This window comes from Pogona vitticeps, chromosome 10 (genome assembly GCF_051106095.1).
Source record: "Pogona vitticeps strain Pit_001003342236 chromosome 10, PviZW2.1, whole genome shotgun sequence".
In the NCBI taxonomy this organism is placed as follows: domain Eukaryota; kingdom Metazoa; phylum Chordata; class Lepidosauria; order Squamata; family Agamidae; genus Pogona; species Pogona vitticeps.
The window spans coordinates 1,876,083-1,895,688 of NC_135792.1; the positions used below are offsets into that span (position 1 = coordinate 1,876,083).

General features: G+C 52.9%; 2 protein-coding genes across 3 annotated transcripts in view; one reads left to right on the top strand and one right to left on the bottom strand.

The window, feature by feature from the left end:
• The window catches only part of WWP2 (WW domain containing E3 ubiquitin protein ligase 2), a 34,748-nt gene extending 24,319 nt beyond the window's left edge, over positions 1-10,429 (top strand). For both annotated transcript variants that reach the window (XM_072980757.2, XM_020788255.3), the window contains 12 exons: positions 256-384; positions 1,590-1,668; positions 1,853-1,924; positions 2,066-2,154; positions 2,948-3,107; positions 5,948-6,081; positions 6,753-6,893; positions 7,298-7,418; positions 7,728-7,832; positions 8,184-8,280; positions 8,653-8,725; positions 8,851-10,429. In XM_072980757.2, coding sequence (XP_072836858.2) covers positions 256-384; positions 1,590-1,668; positions 1,853-1,924; positions 2,066-2,154; positions 2,948-3,107; positions 5,948-6,081; positions 6,753-6,893; positions 7,298-7,418; positions 7,728-7,832; positions 8,184-8,280; positions 8,653-8,725; positions 8,851-8,950 — 1,300 coding nt within the window. In that variant the 3' untranslated portion in view covers positions 8,951-10,429. The remainder of the gene's footprint in view (positions 1-255; positions 385-1,589; positions 1,669-1,852; positions 1,925-2,065; positions 2,155-2,947; positions 3,108-5,947; positions 6,082-6,752; positions 6,894-7,297; positions 7,419-7,727; positions 7,833-8,183; positions 8,281-8,652; positions 8,726-8,850) is intronic.
• Positions 10,430-14,535: 4,106 nt separating this feature from the next.
• Positions 14,536-19,606, bottom strand: PSMD7 (proteasome 26S subunit, non-ATPase 7). The gene is made up of 7 exons (XM_020788296.3): positions 19,448-19,606; positions 17,361-17,452; positions 16,657-16,749; positions 16,179-16,276; positions 15,875-15,955; positions 15,494-15,585; positions 14,536-15,017 (listed from the first exon to the last, which is right to left on the bottom strand). Exons 1-7 carry the CDS (start codon positions 19,519-19,521, stop codon positions 14,579-14,581), a joined length of 969 nt encoding a protein of 322 aa, XP_020643955.1. The 5' UTR covers positions 19,522-19,606; the 3' UTR covers positions 14,536-14,578.

Genomic DNA, 19,606 nt, shown 5'->3' on the forward strand with positions numbered 1-19,606 from the left:
GCCGGTTCGCCTAGCATGGGTGGGGTGGGCACTGGGAGACGAGGGGGGACCCTGGAAGGGCAAAAGAGGTGCATGGCGAGGCTGCTCCCACCTTGGATTCCTCCCCGCCATAGGGGTCGGTCGAGAGAGCCTTTTGCAAGCTGAGAGAGCTAGCTGAAATCACCGGGGGGGTTGGTGGGGGGGCTTGGCTTTCCCTGTGGGGCGAGTTGGGATGCGCCGACTGATCTCCCACTCTTTCTCTTTCTCTTTGGCCAGGATGATCCAGGAGCCGGCCCTCCCCGCCGGCTGGGAGATGAAATACACCAACGAGCGGGTGCGCTATTTTGTGGACCACAACACCCGCACCACCACCTTCAAGGACCCCCGCCCTGGCTTTGAGTCCGGGTGAGTTCCCACCCCCCCGACACCCACATCTCCGGATGCATATTGTGTGTGCGTGTGCGTGCGTGTATGTCTTTTATAGGATCCTGGTGAGACCCATGAAGGGTCACCTCGATATAACTGATGTGAGGCTGAAAGCAGGCACATGGCCCTTCTGCCTCTGATGCCGTGGAACTACGGCCTCCATCGTCCCCACCCCCCAGCGCGCAGCCCTGTGGGCTCGCTGGGTGGGGATGACGGAGGCTGCAGTCCACGGTGCCGGGTTCGATTGGTAAAGAGAAGGAGCTTTTCTATGAGAGAAGGCGAAGGCGACCCCGATGCCTCCCCTGCTCAGATTATGGCCCTGTACGTGACGTTCCTCCAACCGTGAGCGGCTTGGGTGCCGTCATGTAAGGGGGGGGGGAGCCTGGGGCCAGCTAGGCCTTCCCCCTCGGCTCTCTGCAGGGCTTTTCGGAGTGTGTGTTCCCCCCAGCCCGTTTGGTCAGCCCCCGCGCAGCCCACCAACCTAGGATTTTCTCTGCCAAAGCCCCGGCCAGGCAATTCGTGCGTGAGGGGCGTGGTGTCATCCTGGGGGAGCGAGGAAGGGTCCGTCCTGTCTCCAGTGCCAGTGGCGCTCAGCCCAGCCTGCCGAAAGACTGGGTGTGTGTGTGCTGGGATGGAAGGGTTGTGATGGCGAGGAGAGCGCGTGGGAACAATCCCATCCCTGCATGGCCCTTGCTGCGCCCACCCCACCCAGAGAGCTGTTTCTGGCTGGCCGGCCAAGGGCAGCTGGGGCCAGGGGCCAGGCCTTGGATAAGAGGTGTCCTACCCTGCACGCCATCCTCACCCCCTCGAAATGCCATGCCTTCCCCCCCCCCCAGCCCCAGCAACAGGCACTTTTCCCAGCAGTCTTCCGTGCTGGGCAGAGCGGAGGGATGTCAGTGCAAAACGTCCTAATTCCCCACGTAAGGAATGACAGGGGAGAGTCGTATGTTTGTGACCAAGAGTAGCAGGGCTTAAAGGGGGGGGCATGACCCTGGCACGTCCCCACACGTCCACCCCCAGCCCCACCGCCTGCAAAGGGTCGCTCAACTTTGTTCCAGTCTGGGTCCGAGGGGCGCAGACCTGCGTTTCAGGACTACCACTCCCAGAACTCCCCGGGCGGCATGGGAGTTGTAGTCCAAGAGCACAAATCTGCGTCCGATTGACGGGAGCCTTGGCTTTTACAGAAACAAGCAAGGGGGCTCGCCGGGAGCCTACGACCGAAGCTTTCGCTGGAAGTTCCACCAGTTCCGTTTCCTCTGCCACGTGAGTGTTGAGCCGCCTCGCGAGCAGGAGAGGGTGAGAGGCGCCCTTGAATAGGGGGCCCCCCGGGGGGAGAGCAGGAACGGGGGCCACATCAGCAGCGGGGGAGGGGGAAGAGGACGGGTGCGGTTGACTTGTGCCTGTTCAACTTGGGCCTCTTACTCTGACCCCCCCCCCTCTTCCGCAGTCCAACGCCCTGCCCAGCCATGTCAAGATCAGTGTCTCACGGCAAACGCTTTTTGAAGATTCCTTCCAGCAGGTGAGTTTGAGGGGGGGGCGTGTGTGGTCTTTTGGGAGGTACAAAGAGAGCCGGGCAGCCCCGGTTTCCCCATGCCCAGAAACGTTTCTCCCTTCCTAGTCCCTTGGGCCCTTTTCCCCACCTCCAGTTTTCTCTGTCCAGATCATGAACATGAAGCCCTATGACCTCCGTCGGCGGCTTTACATCATCATGCGCGGGGAAGAGGGCCTGGATTACGGAGGCATCGCCCGGTGAGTTGGTTGAGCTGATGGAGTGCTGGGGGGGGTGGACCCATGTGCCGATCACAGCCCCCCTCCCCCTGTGCCCACAACAGCCTGGTCCTCCCTGTGCCTTCAGACTCTGTCCCGTCCTGGGGGAAAGGTTGCCGAGGCAATGGGGGGGGGGGGGAAGAAAAATGCAGGGATCATGCCATGCCTTTCGCAGTTAGATGCTGGCCAAGAGGGTAAAAGAGAGGAGGGGTCCTCTTTGCCTTGTGCTTTGGATTCAGATTTTGGGGTGGTGGTGGTGGTGTGGTTAGGTAGATGCAGAGGGGCTCTGTGTGAAGGGGCTCTGAGCCCTTGGCTGGCCCTCGGCAGCTGCCCCTTCCGCTCCAGACGGCGTCTCCTCCGGGTGTTGGTGGAGCTTCTGGCGCCTCTCTCTGTGTCCCGCCAGTGGTTTTACCCTATGGTAGGTTACGTCATGCTGTTCTACCACAGGGTAGAACCACGGACGGGATGCGGGGGCTCTCTGCGTCAAGGAAGGGCTGCGCCTGAGCGAGCGAGAGGAAGAGAGGGAGGACAGCACACTGCCTGCAGGAGACACCCTCCCCCAACACACACACACACACACACACACACACACACACGTACAAGTATACTCATGTAGTTGCTAGCTGTGCTTCTTATTCAGAGGGGGCCTGGTGGGTCAGCCCCCCTGCTGGCCAGGTCTCACTGGTCCTCCCTCCTTCTCTCTCCCTCCTTCTCTCTCCCTCCTTCTCTCTCTCTCCCTCTTTCTCTCTCTCTCTCTCTCTCTCTCTCTCTCCAGCGAGTGGTTCTTCCTCCTGTCCCATGAGGTCCTCAACCCCATGTACTGCCTCTTCGAATATGCCGGCAAGAACAATTACTGCCTCCAGATCAACCCGGCCTCATCCATCAATCCGGACCACCTGTTCTACTTCCGCTTTATCGGCCGGTTCATTGCCATGGTGAGCTTGGGGAAAGGGGGGGGTTGTGTCAAGGGGGGGCGGGGTAAGGTGATTTCTTTTGGGTGTGCCTCCTCTTTGTTTCTCAGAAGGTCTGCTCTCTCCCCGGGGGGGGTGGCCCTTGGGGTGGAGTGGGGGCTGCCCATGAGAGGTAGCTGCGATCTTTTCCAGAGAAAGACCACAGTGTGTGCTGGGTTGTGTGTCGTGGCCACTGGTTGCCCTGAGTCGCATGCATGCTTTCCACACCTGCTCTCTTTGTGTTCAGACTCTTGTCCTTCTTGGCTGGTCTGATCCAGCCTGGTACTGGCTCCCTGGGGTTTCAGAATTTATTTCTTTACTCCTGTCGATGCCAGAGGTCTTGAGAAAGTCCGCTTTGCACAGCTACTCTGGCCCATAGCTTCACAGAGCATCGTTTGGCGATGGAAATTCCTTTTAACTTCCCTGACTCTGGGATTTTGGGGAACTGTCCCTTCCCCTCTTCCCCAAACCCCGCAGCCCTTTATCCTGCCCTGGTCTCAAGACGTTCGTTCTTGAAGTGACACCAAGCCCCACTGCTCTTTCTGCTGTCGTGGCCTCTCCAGAGGCAGAGGAGGTAGAGAGCCGGTCTTTGGCTGCCGCACCCATGGGTGGGAGGCAGTGGTGGGTGGCCATTGACATCTCAAAGACCCTCTTGGGGTCATGGGAAGATGGAAGCAACTTAACGGCACAGAATATTAACAGGGCCACCTGTCAGCCACAGCCCTGTTGGGCAGGAGTTACCTCTGTTCTCCGTGGGATATAGCCATCAGGGCTAGACTGCTACAATGGGCTTTCTAGGGGCTCCCCCTTGATGATGTTTTGGAAGCTTCAAACATCTACAGAATGCAATCAGTCTCTCTCTGACCCCAGTTGGAGTTTGCTTCCAGGTCCAGTGGAAAGTGCTCTTTTTAAAACATCAATATCTTAAAATAGTTTGAGATTGAGGCCCTTTAAGGGGACGCGTTTGCTCCTGTCAAACTGGCCGGACAAGAGTGGCCACCATAGAAGCTTCTCTCACGTGCCCGCCAGGGAGAAGAGGGAGATCTGGACCAGACCTTCAACTACAGGGATGCTTTGCTTTGGAGGCAGTGGTAGCATGCGTGCTTGCACACCAGCACCCCCCCACACACACACACACAAACACACACACAGAGGCACAAACGCACATGGAGCAAGACAGAGAATTGGGATTTGTGACAGATTTCCAGCCTTTTTGAAAGCAAAGGAAAGACCCATCTGTTGGATTTCCCCCCACACACGCAGACACGTTAGGAGAGAAAAACATGTTTGATGGGTTGGAGAAGGAAACGTGATATTCGTTTTCTACCCCCTTCATTGATCGCCCAGCCAGCCCAAGGGACGTTTGGTCTCCTCTGGGTTTAGAAAAGCCAGGATGTCAAGCAGTGTCACAGCCTGATTTGGTCCTGCCCAAGAGGAAAGGGGTTGATCCGCCTTTTGGGGCATTTCTCCAGAATCCTGGATTTCTCTTCTGGGGGAGGGTGGAAGGAGGACGGGGAGAAGCTAGGTAGCGAATCCCCCTCCTAAGAGCGGTCTTCCTAGCAAAGCCGGAGGCTGGGCGCGAGGGACTTTGGCCTGACTTGACCCGACTGGGCTCCAGGAGCAAATCATGGCGGCCTCTGCTCCCTGCCCTTGACTGCCTCTTCCCAAAAGATGCTGCCTTTGCTGAGGGAGTCTTTTTCCGCTTTGGATGTTCAACAGACCTGTGTTTTGTCCTGTTCTGGCCCTTTTTTGGGTGTGGGGGAAGGTGGGAAGTATCTTTCTTCCAAACTCTTTCCCTCCCCTCCAGACCTCCCCCCCCCTCCCCAGTCTATGACTCACCACCCGGCTGCCTTCCTCCAGACACGCAGAAGCGTCTGCGTTATTCTTGGCTCTGGGAAGACAGGCCTGTGGCCACACAGCTCCAGTTAAACAAAGCTCTCTCTGGAGTCGTTTCGGGGAGCAGCCTTGGTTCTTGGAGGGTGGGGTCCTCAGGGCCCCCCAAGGCTTTGACCTTTGGAAAGTGTTTCATGATCAGGGGCCCAAGCTGCCTAAGCACCCTGCTACTTTTAATACCCCCCCCCCCGGTCTTAATCTGGTTTTGGAGGCATCAGGTCCTGGTTAGTATCTGGATACAAAAGGCCACTAGGAAATAACAGGTCTGGCTAGGAAACATTCCAGCATCACTGGAGCATGGTAGCCGTCAGGCAGAATTGGCCGCCTTGAGTCAGAATCACAGGGTCCTCAGGTGGACCGAGGGTCCAGAGCCATAGAAGTTACCTTGCCAGGTAGCTTCTACGTCCCCTGGCGTTCCTCCGTCTGGATCAGCAGTCAAGCAAATGGCAGGAAAGCAATACAGCCCATCCATCGGTGGGATTCGGTCCTGTTCCAGAACAGCTTGCCAGGCGCCCGTTTCAAAAATCAAGACCATTTTATTTTCTTGGGCGTTTTAAAAAGTGAGGTTGCCAACACTGGAAATGAAGTTTTTCCCCCCATTCTCCTGTTTTCTCCAAATGGTTTCCGTGTATCACCTGAGCGGCTTCTGTCTTCCTGCCAGACTTGTAACTGTGGTAGGTTTTGGGACATGGGCTCGATGTGTAGGAAGGGTGGTGTAAAAATAAGAACCCGCCGGCTGCCCCCGTTGGTAGAAGGAGAGGGTTAGGCTGGATGGGTTCTGTGCTTGACCGCCGAGGGGTCTTCAGCCTTCTTTCCTGACTTCTCTCTTCTTCTTAGACCTTCTCTCTCTCTCTCTGGACCTTTGCTTCTGCTAGGCAGGGACATGAGACTGATGCCCTTTTTTGGGTGGGGTATATCCCCTTTCCTTACAGGCCTTATACCATGGGAAGTTCATTGACACCGGCTTTACGCTGCCCTTCTACAAGCGCATGCTGAACAAGCGTCCGACCCTCAAGGATCTGGAATCCATTGACCCCGAGTTCTACAACTCCATCGTCTGGATCAAGTCAGTCTCTTTCTTCCTTCCTTCCTTCCCCCCTCCCCCCTTGCTCTCCCCATCCTGCAAGCCTTCTCCTCCCACCTCCCTTACGCCCCCCTCTTTAAACTGCTGGAGCAGAGCCAGGACAGACCTGGGCAGTCATGCTTTCAGTTGACCTTGCAGACCAGCCATGCTGCCACCACTCTTCTGAATTTCAGGAAGTCAGCTTTGGGGTGTGTGTGTGTGTTACAGCTTGCAGCTGGCCATGCAGGCTGGCGGATTCTAGGGACCTTTGCTGTTTTTGACCCCACGTGTCCTGGGTGGAGACTGTGCTTTTCCTTTGAACACCCCATTGAAGCCTGAATCGTGCTGCTGTTTGAATCTGTCCTTATGTTGATCATATCTTGGACCTTAAAAGACTCTGGACGGGGGTTGTCCTGGTGACCTATGGGTTGAAGGACTGATAAAATAGGCCAGCTTTTCTTCCCGGGAGAGGAAAGCGGAGAACCTCAGCTGCCTCTGAGGACCGTCCCAGAGTGGTTCCCAGAGTGTGAGGGTTGGGGAAGTACTCGGAAGCAGGGTCCGCTGCTCTGCTCTGCCCCGCCTGCCCTCCCTTCCCGAATGAGTCCCTGGCCTTTCTTCCCTCTCCTCCTGCTCGCCTTTGCCCTGCCCTTGACTCCCTCCTGGATCTTTGGCAGGGAGAACAACCTGGAGGAATGCGGGCTGGAGCTCTACTTCATCCAGGACATGGAGATCTTGGGCAAGGTGACCACCCATGAGCTAAAGGAAGGTGGGGAGAGCATCCGGGTCACCGAGGAGAACAAGGAGGAGTACATCATGTGAGTGCTGTCCTGGGGAACGGACAACACACGGGTTGGAGGTGGTTTGAAGCGCCACCTCTGTGTGTGTGCGTGTGTGTGTATCGGAGGAGGGTGGGGAGGAGGGTTTCACCCAAAGTGCCTCTTTGGTCTCCACCGGAGGCGGGCATTTTGGAATGGATTCTGGGGCTGCCTCTTGGAAGCCAGCTTCCTGTCTGCCAAATGGGGTGGTCCTGAGGCTCCAGGGGCATGACTGGATGGTGGAGCATCCTGGGACGGCTCCGTTTGTGATTAAAATACCTGGCATTTGGGTGGCACAAAGCCCCCCCCCTTGTGATGCCTGGCCGTACCCCAGGAAATTGCCAGGCCAGGGCTGGCTGCGCCACACCCAGGCCTCCCTGAATGGTCTCTCTCTCTCCTTGCAGGCTGCTGACAGACTGGCGCTTCACCCGGGGGGTGGAAGAACAGACCAAAGTCTTCCTGGATGGCTTCAACGAGGTGGCGCCGCTGGAGTGGCTGCGATACTTTGATGAGAAGGAGCTAGAGGTGAGCTGGGGCACCAGAGAGCCTGGCACCACCGGTCTGCCTGTCATGGGGAGGGGGCATCCCTGGCTGGGCTGTGGTCCCTACCCAGAACAGAATCCTGCCCCCCCTCCCTGGTGGGGCTCCCGAGCCACGGACTGCCTGGCTTCTGTTCGTTCTGTCGGGTGCCGAGCCCATTCCCTCCGGCGGCTTCCTCGGCGAGGGCAGTGCTGCCTCGCCCTGCCCTCTGACTCTTCCAGGTGATTCAAGCAGTATCTTCTGTCTCTCCCCCCCGCCCCTTCCACCCCTGTCTTTTTTTTTTAACTTCTTCAGCTGATGCTGTGTGGCATGCAGGAGATTGACATAAACGACTGGCAGAAGAACACCATTTACCGGCACTACACCAAAACCAGCAAGCAGATCCAGTGGTTCTGGCAGGTGAGCTGGGAAACAGGGAAAGCTGGATTGCTTTGAACCCGCGATGAAAAGGCAGCCCTTGCTCTTGAATGGAGTGGAGCAATGGCAGGGGAAGTGCTTCTGAGCATACGCAGAAAGCCTTTGTCTTATCTCCCAATAACCGTGGTCCGTGTCCTACGCCTGAAGTTAGTGAGCCGGGTTTCTGATTGAGAGGCGCAAGCCGGTGGTGGCCTGAGTGCTGGCTGTCGAGCTCCTCCTCGCTGAGCCCTTGGGGAGGGGGTCGCCTTGTCCCTGAGCCGCTGAGCGTGGGCCTTCTTCCTTCAGAGGGTTGGGGAGGCTGCCCCTGACCCTTCCCGACCATGTGGGTTGCAGGTTGTCAAGGAAATGGACAACGAGAAGAGGATCCGCCTTCTGCAGTTCGTCACTGGGACCTGCCGTCTGCCGGTCGGAGGGTTTGCTGAGCTGATTGGTAATTCTTTGCCCGGCTGCCTGTGGAAGGGCTTGGAGGGAGGCGGCGTGGGGGGGGGCAAGAGCTGGTGGGGCGAGGGAGAACCTGGGCTGGGCTAAGTGGGTGGGTGGGTGGGAAGACCACTCGGGGCCAATGGGTCCCCTCCATCGACCTCGGGGGGGGGGATGGCAGGCCTGCAGAGCACATGGGAACTCATCCCCAGGCCTGGAACTTCTTGAGCTGCCCTTGAGTGTTTTTGTGCAATGGGTGTGTGTGCGGGGGGGCAGCGCACACTCGATTTCCTCTTAGTTTCTGTTCCCATAGTACAGTGGTGGGTGGGTGTGCTGTGTCCTACCAGGCTGATGTTTGGGATGCCCTGTTCTCTTCTGGCAGGTAGCAATGGGCCACAGAAATTTTGCATCGATAAGGTTGGCAAGGAGACCTGGCTGCCTCGTAGTCACACCTGGTGAGTTCATCTGTCCGATTCTCCTGGTCTTGCTGTGCCCTGGGATGGGGGCGGGCAAAGGGTCTCCCTTCCCCCCTCCCCCTGGAGCCCAGCCGTGTTTGCTGATCCAACTGCCTTCTCCGTAGCTTCAACCGCCTTGATTTGCCTCCTTACAAGAGCTACGAGCAGCTGAAGGAGAAGCTTCTCTATGCCATCGAGGAGACGGAGGGCTTCGGGCAGGAGTGAGGAGGGGCCCCGGAGCCATTGGGCCATAACCTCTGGGGAGAACCATCCCAGATCCATGGAAAAGGGAGCAGAAAAACCCGGGAAAGGTGGGGACATAGCTTCTTCTGAGGAATTCCTCAGGCTTTGACTCTGAGCAACGCAGTCCTTCGGCCCCACCCCTGGGCATCCTGGTGTCTTGCCCCAGATTCTTCTGAGTGATCCAGAAGCCCCTGGCCCTCCCTCCCTTCCTCCCACAAAGCCTGTGGCTGTCCAGGCAGCCTGATCATGATGATCTGAACCAGAAAGCACTCAGCATTGAAGGAGGGGCACTTTGAGACCCACCCCCACCCCCACCCCGATGCTTCTCCTACAGCAGAAGGCTGGCAGGGGCGATGGAGCACCGAGGAGGCTGGGAGTGGCCAGAGGTGGCTTTGAATCCAGGATGGGAGGCCTTCTGGTTTTCCTATGCCTTCTCCCCCCCCTTTTTTCCCCACAAGGCCCTTTCCTGCTTCCTTCTGCCAAGTTTCAGGAAAGGCCTCTGGTTTTCGCAGCCTCCCTTGGGCTGGGAGCCATGGAGGGAGTTGGAGGCATGGTAACCCCCTACTTCTCAAACTCACCAAGTGGAAGATGTGACTCAGGGCGGAGCTCTGGACAGTTTGCTGGTACCCCGTGGGCGTGGTGGCCTAGCCCTGACGTCTCAGGGGCGGGCGGTGGGCTCTTAAAACCAGCAAGGCATACCCCCCCACGCAGCCCCCTTCTTAAAAGCAAAAACAAAACAAATTAAAAACAACAACCAGCCAATCCAGCTTGAGGCACAAGGTGCTCAGGCAGAGCGAGGCCGATGAGATGCAGAGCCCCCATCTCCCCATTTGAGGAGGACTTGGGGGGGGTGGCGGCAGGGGGGGGCTTCCTTCTCTGGAAGAGCCGGTGTCCCGAGAGAAGTTTGGATTTGGGAGCAGAGCTTGCTTGGAAAACTTCTGCAGATTCTCCCAGACAGAGCCCAGGGCTCCAGACAGTAAGAAGAGGGGGACAGATTTAAAAAGAGAGAGAGAAGGAGAGAGAGAGAGAGAAAAAAAAAAGAATCCCGCCATCTTGATCTGTGTGTGAATGTGTTTTAATCCCACGATTGTTTGGTGCCCGGCGGTGGATGCTTGGGAGTCTGCGTAGCTGCTCAGCTTGAGACAGGACCCAGAGATGAGGGCTGGAGACAGACGCACAGACACCCCCTTGGCAGGGGCCCAGGAGCAGACGGCCAACGGCTACGAGACTTGTGGTCTCAGCCTCCGTGGAGCATGTGTGTATTGGGTGTTTGTGTATGTACATATATATATAGATGTATAAATATATAAATATAAATAGGTATATAAATCTGTATATAAATGTCTATGGAGCCAGAGAATTGGAATAGCTTTTGATGGGGAACCTGGATAGTTTTGTACTGCACCAATCCTGCCTCAGTGATGCCAATTTCTTGTGCAATAAAATAAAACTAAAAATCCACCACTGTTTGTGGGCATCACACCTCCCTTCAAGAGGCCGAGGGGGGACGTTTGCAAGCTCTGCCCACTGCGTGTGGGGTGGAGCCGCTCCCCCAAACGTGTTCTGTGCCAAGTTCCAGATTGGCTCTAGGGCTCTTCCGCTTGCTGCTGAAAAGGGGAGGAAGAGAAGGCTCATTCCCATGAACACGAGAGAGGCAGGAGAGCAAGGCTTAGCTTTGTTGCCTAAAAGGCAGCATTTCCCTGCTTTGAGCTCATCAGCCAGCCTGTTGCAGCCAATGCAGAGACCTGCATGTCCAGCCACAGAGACAGAGGGGCATCAGCAGCGCAAGGGCCCCGTGAAGCTTTTAATGTTGCCTAAAGGAGTCCAGACCATCTGATAGGAGCTAGAGGTCTGTTGCAAAGGCTATGGGGACTTTATGCCCCCCCCCAAAAAAAAACACCCCAAACCCTTGTGGTTGGAAATGGTTTCTTGGGGAAGAGACGGGTGCTTACCTGCATGTCCCTGCTCTGCCCACTTGATGCTTTCCCCTCCCCAGCAGCCTGTGAGGCTGACTTCCATTGCGATGTAGCAGGATGGTTCTGCTCTGGCTGGTCATCCTTCCCCACCCTCAGGACCAGAGGTCCTCCACCATGACCCGTTAGCCCCTTGTGGAAATGCAGTGGTTGCGGCTGGGCCCTTTGGCGCATGAGATTCGGCTGAAGTCCCCTTCCTTCCTTCCTTCCTTCCGTTCGTTCGTTCTTTCTTTGAGTCTGGCTCAAGAGGGGAACACTCCAGGAACCTTGACTGCCTGGGTTCTAAAATTGGCCCTGCCCTCTCCCCCTTTTGCCCACAACTGTACTTCTTCCAAGTCCGATGTTCTCCCTGCCGTCACTTGGCTGCATTCTGGCTTGGCTGCCTGCTTTCCCCCTGGGGAGGGGGAGCTGAAAGCAAAACAGTTTGTGAGGCCGGACGATGGCAAAGCACAAACAAATGCGTTCCAAGTCATCACACACACACACACACACACACGGGACTCGCCAGGAACAAGCACACCTCCAGTTTGGAGGGTGGGAGAGAGTTTTTTGCAGGCCAAAAAAGGGCACAACGCTTGGCCTCCTGACTTCTCAGGGAAACTCCTTTGGAGCGGTCTCTGTGTGTGTGTTGTGTTCCCCCAGAAAGCAACAAGCGTACTTGGGAGGTTTTGCTTCCCTGGAGAACAGGGTGATCCTTCTTCCTCGAAGCGGAGCACTCTGAGCCAGCCAAGGCCTCTGGGCCAAACTAAACATGTTTTGTTGTTCCTCCTCCTGCCTGCAATGCAAGCTTGCTCCCAGCCTCTAGAGAGGACTTGATGCTCTCATAGCTGGTGGAGGGGAAGAGGCTGGCCCTTTCTGGCAGAGCCCTGATCTTTGCCTCTCCCTTCAAGTGACAGTTTTTCCGACCACCACCTTTGGCAGGGCGTGCCTTCTCCACCTGCCCAAATTCACACTTCTCAATATTTACAAAGCAAGCAAACAAACCCAAAACAACACACAAGCATTAATCTTCCTGGTATCGCTGCTGGGGACACCGGAAGCGACTGACCTCTATTCCCAAAGCTCTGATGGGATGTCTGCTTGCGCTTTGAGGGTGTGTTTGACTGTTGTGGTTTGCCTTGATGAGCAGCATCAGATTTCCTCAAAGGTTTGCGGGACCTGGGCCTGTCCCTCTCTCTCCGCAGAAGAGAGGCAGTGAGTGGGGCAAACAGGGTATGTGCAGAAGGGATGTAAGGGTGAAAATGGGTTTTGCCCCAAAAGACCCAGGTCAGTGCAAAAACCAAGGCTCTTCAAAAGGAATCTTACATGGAGAAAAAACTCCCCCCACCACCCTCATAAAAACATGGTCTGGGCATCCAAAACTCATCAGCATGTCTTCATAATGCAATGCTTAATTCACCCAGTTCTATTGCCACAACAGGAAGGGACAGCAATACCTTGGAAGTCCAGGGCTTAGATGGCTTTAAATTTGGAGCTTACTCATCAGTGGCTATTGGCCCATACCTGTTCCGTGGAACTTCCTAGACCAATGGCAGCCCTTTGTCTTTGCTTTGCCACTATTGGGGCACAAGTATGGGCTCTTCCCATCACAAGCTGCTGGTAGGTTACACTCTGGGTCAGTTGGTTAGCCACTGTGGGAAACGCCAGGCTCTGTGGACCAATACCCTTGAAGACGCTCTTTCAGCTCCCAGTTGCAAGCATTGATGATCTTAAGTGCTTTTCACACAGCTCATTTTTAAAATGCAGCTGCGAAGCAGAAAGCAAGAGGCTTGGCCAAAGGTCTTACATTAATAATGGCCATTGTTGGTTTGAAGGAGGCCCCTGGAGAGCCCCATCGCAAAAACAAAACAAAACAAAAAAAAAAACCTCATCTCCAGCCACAGAAGTGGAAGTTTCTTCTCAATCAAGCGTGGCCTTTGCCTGAGCAGTTCCCAGATGAAATAAATCACTGAATCTATTTCAAACATACTTGGCTGCTTTTCAGAACTCAGACCGTTTTGGTCATCCTGGATATTTTCTGTAGGGGCAGAGATTTGCGTGAGATACTGCTTTTTCCTGTGTAAACCGAGACCTCCTCCACCCCAGGACATCTCAGGGACATCCAGATAATCTCAACCATGGCATTGTATGGGAGTGACTGATGATGGGGTTGATACCATCACGCCTACTTCCCAGAGCCATTCTAGAAGGGGCTGCCAGGACACTGTACAGACCATGTTTGGAGGGCCTCTTATATTGCTAACAACAACATAAAACATCTGGAACAAAGCATGGAGTGGATTGTCATAGCCAGCTTTATTTCTCTTTTCCATCTCCGGGGAGGGTAATCCTTCTGCCCGTGAATGACTCTCTGGGGCTGTTTAACAATTTGAAGGTCCCAGTGTGAAAGACAAGAGAGACTAAGACTAGATGGGGTCATGAACTGACAGGCAGAACGGGGACATAGGCTGAGAGGGTCCCAGATGCTGAGGCAGGGGCCAGGTTTACATCCAACTCTCCCTCATCTTGGAAGAGAGGGGTGTAGCTATGGTGGTGCGTGGATCAGTAACCTCATGCCTAGACTACTGAAATGAGTTATCCGGGGCTGCCCTGGAAGAAACATTGTGGATGATCTTTGGTGGAAACCTGTTAAGTTTCTGGCCTAAATTGAAGGTGGCAGTGTTCAGTTTTCAAACTCTTTATAATGTGGATACCAGGATATTTGAAAGAACATGGTCTCAAATGCCTCACATGAAAACAGAAGTAAAGAAAAAACTTCAGAGGGTTCCATCATCCGCCTGTTAAGAGTCACTGCAGAGCAGTGGGACTAATGCAGACTAATCTCTGGATTAGTCCTAACACTTCCTGGGCTGGAGTGTGGCTCATTACAAGGCACTGAAAAGATCTGCGCTCTGCAGATTATGTGTCCCTTTCCACTTTGGACTGCCTGCTGTGGTTTTCCTACTTTTCCAATTTGCTGGTATTGATAACTGGTCCCTTTTGCATTACCATTCTTGCACAGATAGGTAAGGTCATGCATTTTCTAAATGAAGAAGCCCGGCTTTTAAGGCAATCAATGCAAGAAGTACTGCTGCCATCTAGTGATGGAACGATCAGTAATATATAAACTCGGGCGAAGGAATCCAGAGACCCTGGCCACAATAAAGGAGTATCCACAGTTTCCTACCCACAGCCGCCTTTTCTTGCTACTGGAAACAAGGCTGGAAAGGGAACTGCTTACCCTTCTGCCTGTGAGGAGCCCCAAGCGGTAGCTGCGCCCCCAAACAGGCACCAAAGCAAAAAAGACAGCCTGTCTGGCTCACCCTTCTGAGAGTCATGTGCTGCGACAGCAGGGGAGATTTGCTTTCAAACATTTTAAATTAACACTTTGGGATCAATGTGGCTGGCAAGAAAAGTCTTGTACACATCCTGTCTTTGCAGCTGTTTTGCCACAAATATGCTGATTATTCTTCTTCAGCTCCCTTTCCCCCCACATGCTAAGGACTGTTTTATGGCTGGTGCCACTTATACAGAGATACCTTCCAGCTTGAGAGACCCAACACCAACACCAACACCAACACCACCATCAAAGAATTGTTGGCAATGGTACCAAAATTCAGTTTACAAGATTTTAATTTACAAATGTTAAAATCCTACTCTACTTCTTCTCCTTCTTCTCCTCCTTCTTGGCATCGCTTTTCTCTTTATCTTTGTCCTTCTCGTCTTTCCTCTCCTTCTTGCTCTCCTCCTTCTCCTGCCCCTCCTTCTTCTCTGCATCCCTGTTGGCGATCTTGTTGTTGATGAGATTATGGAGGGCGACCACGGAGCGAATGAGCGAGGCTAAGTAGACCACCACCATCTGGTCGTTGGTCTTCAGGTAGAAAGCCTTGACAAACTCCTGCAAGTTGACATCTGGGAGCAGGTTGAAAACATCCTGAAGCTGGTAGATGATCTGGTGGTTGATGGGAAGCTTCCCCAAGGCCACTTTCTCCAGGTAGCTCCTGATATCTAGAAGTTTGGAGTTCAGTCCCTTCAAGCCATGGACTTGGTTTGTGATGCGCTGGGAAAGGGTGCCCACCGTGGTATCTTTAATATCACTGCAACAGCCAAGAAGGAAGAATCAGAACAAGAAGACCTGGGTGGCAGCAAAAGGTGAACACAGGATAACAGGACTTTACCAGACTCAGGAAGTCAAGGTTTTTCTGTTGCCTGAATCGGCAAGGGTAAGCAAGCTACACAGAACTCCTTTGCATTACCAGGGAAGATAATTCACTTCCCTCTTCCACTTTCAGGGAGGACTGTGACACCTCTGGACCCCAAGACAGGAGAGTGCCACAGATGGGAGAAGAATAAAGCCTGCATGGAGAAGTTCTAAAGGAAATGGAGAACCCAGGCTTTGACACAGGGGCCTCCCCTGTAGGGGTAAACAAAGGCCTTTGCTGAAGTCATGGGGCTTTTTTTATGCGTTTCTCATCCGCAAGAAGAAAACGATCAACAGCCTGGCTTTCTGCGTTGTTTTAAGGACTAGAAGACAAAGAACAGCAGACGCTGGGAAGCCCAACATTTTCTTTACCGTAGTAAATGCTCCACTCCAACTTCCTCTGCTTCCTCGGCTCCAATTTCACTGGTCACATGTTCAAATGTTTTGGAAGTGGGTGTCCCATCCTTTGGGGCACAAGAGCAAAGGAATAACAAGTCACGGCCTGGGAACAGGTGTCTCCCCAAGCAGAAAGCATGGAAAGGAAAGCGGGTAGGGCTGTTTCAACCCCTAGAAAGGGCATTCGTTCCTGAATCACAAAGCAACAACAAGAGCAGGCCCACAACTGACCAGTGCAAAGTGGCATTCCACCCAAAAGGAACAGAATGAGCGATGTTTTAAAATGTGGGAAGGTGAAACTGAAATGAGGAAAGGAAAAAAGTCACTTGCCATGGACTGCAAGCCCAGAATACTTACATCGTGAACTTCTTCCACGGAAATGTAAGCTTCCGTGGGCAGCCCCAGGTCCTTTGGCTTCACATCAATAATCACCAATACCTATTTAGAAACAACTCTTATTAGTACCATTTACTAAAGGAGTGGGGAAAAAGTTCTGTCTTAGGAGTTTTTTTGTTTTCTTTTAAACAAAATCTTCAAGAAGTGAGAAAGCTGTATCCTGCCTTTAGTCTCCTGTTTCTTTCTAAGCGTGGCTTCGATAAACAGCAATAAAGAGAAGAATGGTCATTAATACGGTAGAATTTGTATAAGTGTGCCCCCTTACCGAGTTTGAACAGTATCTCTTCATGAGCTCGTTGATGGCAATATCGTTCTTGTGCAGCTTCGGCCCGGTGTGATACCATCCCACAATTCTTTCTCTGGCTAGGGAAAAAGGCAAGGAAGGGAGAGAGAAAGAAGTGAGAACAAAAGCACACAAAGTGGCTGGAACAGGTTTAAATCCTGCACCTCATAGGTTAATATTTTATCCATTTTCAGAAGCTCAGTAGCTGCTAGAAATGCAGATTTGTACTGACACTGCTGAGCTTTGAATATCTGGCTTGGTTGTGTCTCAAAATTGGTTTCCAAAGAGCCCCAGCTGGATCCACGGATCACAGGTTTTTGTTTTTTTAAATAAGGCCTCATCATAGGCATTTGGTGGACTCTTTTGTTAAGTGGGTCAGGGAAGATTGTTGGGATTTTTTTTAGGTACTTCTTGTAGCTTTATATGAGAGCAGATTTAGCCATGGCTTGGAACTGCTTACCATTGACTTTCTTAAACATCCCGTACATGTTCTCCAGATAGTCATGATCCAAAAACCACACGGAGTCATCTTTATCATCTTCGTCAAAGGGGACTGGGGAAAAGAAAAAGGAAAAAGAAAAAGATTGTTTCTTATTTTATTGTTGTCTCTTCTTGTTGTGGGTCTCCAGGATCCTGGATAGAAATGTTTATCACCTGATCCTGGAGAAGACCTGCATGCAAAGTATGTGGTCTGCCACTGAACGTTGGACCCTTTCTCTTCTAGAATTTATTCTAGAATCAGATATACTCCATATGCTGTAGATACTTAGAACCAACAAAATCAGGGAGTGACTAGGAGAGATAAGTCACACAGGTTCAGATGTAATCTGAATTAAATGAGAAACCTCAACACTGCAAGAGTGCTGGATGACACCTCTTTGGGATGGAGCTTTTACTCAAATGCAGCTCAGCAGGGCTTATAAAGCTACAACCCAGGAGGTTATGACAGGCTTCCCAAAACCCAAGACATCTGTCATGAAGCCGGTTTCAAGTGAGACTGGTTACTGGGTTTTGCTGACCTGGCGAGGAGTTTCATTCTATAAGCAATGTGAGGAGTTCCATTCTATAACCAATGAAGAGATAAAACATTCAATTTCCTCAAACCTCTGAATGGCAAAACTGGAACAGAGCAGAAAAGCATTTAGAACACGGCATCTGCTTTACCTGCAAAGCTGTTGGATACATCCAAAATCTTCTTCTGCCAGGAACCCAAAAGAACGCCCACCACTCGCTTCTGGTTGCCAACTTTTCCTATCCTAAATCAGGACAAGATCAAAAGAAGGAAAAACCCAAATCAAAACAAACCTGGCAGAAAATAAATCATGGTTAGCCAAGAAGACTCTACGGTCCCAGAATGTAAAAATTATATTATGTATACTTTATTTCAAATTAAAAGCCGAATTATTCCAAATTAAAAAGGGTTTCAGCTTAGCCTTTTCAGCCTTCTTCAAGGGCATGAAATGTTGCACTTTGGCTAGCTCTGTTTAGCAAGACTTTTTGTTTATTAGGTCTGAATCCAGCTCCTTCTGAATGAGTAATAATTGAGCTCAGGAACAACAAAACTTAAAAGACCCATCTACCTGTCCTAGGAACTGGAAACCTCAAAATCCATTCTCAATGGTCATCCTGAGTGGTACCAGATGGGAGCTGTAGTCTAAAACACCTTCAAGCCTGGAGGTTCTCTGTCTGGCAGCAGCAGCTCTCCCCAAATCTAAGCAGAAAGGTGTCTTTCCTATCACCTGCTGGTGCCTGACCCCCTGTTTTAACTAGAGGTGCCCGAAGGCAAGGAAAGCAGCTGTGCTGTCACAAAGCAACAGATCTGATAGGCTGTCATGGCCTGATGCTGGTACAGCTTTGTGGGGAGCCGTCATGCTAATTTGCACACCGATTTATTTATTCACAGGATGTAGCCCTGTTGGAAAACAAGAACAAAGAGTTCTGCGGTACCCTGAAGATGAAACAGTTTAGCGGGCATCAACATTCAGGGATGCAGCCGCAACGGTGGTGGGGAATATACCTGCAAAAATGTCTCATAATGAAGGTTTTACTGTGATGAGGTGGGCCTGCCTTCGACCCACCCTGCTGCCCAAACGGCAAGTCATTAAAATGCCACAAGACCCTTCCCAAGTTTATTATTATTATTATTATTTATTATTTATTTGATTTATATGCCGCCCACTCTACCCAAAGGTCTCTGGGCGGCTCACAACAACCAAAATTCAATGGAGTAAAACAAAATGATTAAAATACAGTTAAAATACAATTAAAATACAATTAAAAATACAATTAAAATTGCCATCATTAAGACCCACAGTTAATGTTATTTCAATTAAAAGCCTTCTGGAACAGGAAGGTTTTGACCTGGCGCCGAAATATCATCAGTGTCGGCGCCAGGCGAATTTCAGTTGGGAGGGCGTTCCATAGTCTGGGGGCAGCTGCCAAGAAGGCCCTTTGTCTACAAGCCATCCCTCTTACCTCCTTGAGGGATGGCTCTTTCAAAAGGGCCCCCTGGCAAGATCTTAACAGCCTGGTAGGCTCATATGGAAGGAGGCGGTCCTTCAAGTATCCAGGGCCCAAGCCGTTTAGGGCTTTATATGTCAAAACAAGCACTTTGAATTGGGCCCGGACAGCAACTGGTAACCAGTGTAAATTATACAGAATCGGCTTGATGTGCTTTATGGATATTTAAGGACTATTGTTCCGCACCCCAAGGCTTTGCAACGAAGGTGGCCGGCGAAGGAAACCTCAGTCCCAAAGCAACCCTTTATTGGACTTCAAAACAGGGAGTTGCTTCTTCTTCTTTCTTTTTTTGCACTCCAACTCCCAGAATCCCCCACCCACCCAGCATGGCCCCTCCGGAGGAGGGATTGTGGGAGTCCATGTCCAAAGAAAGAAGCAACTTCTACAGGTTCTGGGAACAAGGAAGGGACCCGCACGGGGAGGTCGTGCTCCAGAGCCCCTCCCGGTGCACCATCATCCTATCCTTCCCTGCTCCAAGGCCGGTGACTCAGCCTCCTCCTCCTCCTCCTCCTCCTCCTCCTCGGTGCCAGGGCAGGCCCGGCCCGGCCGCTGCTTCCGTCTCCCTCTCCTCCGTCTCTCCCGCCGCTGATTCCTTTGGGACGCCGCGCCTCTGAGCATGTACAGAGCGCCTCCGCCAGCAACAAGCCCCCTCCCCCTTCCCCAGGGTCCCGGAGTGGCTCCGGGGGCCTGTGACTCAGCACCAGGCCCCCGCTCGCCCCTCCGCCTCTCACCGGTTGAAGTGGTCGACCACGCTGAGCAGCACCAGCGGGTGAACCACCACCCGCTCCACGGCCAGCTCAGGCATGGCGGCGACCCGGTCGGCTCCTTGCTCCGCTCCCGGCACGGCTCCTCGGCCGCCTCCGCTCCCGGCATGCACTGCGGGCTCCCGG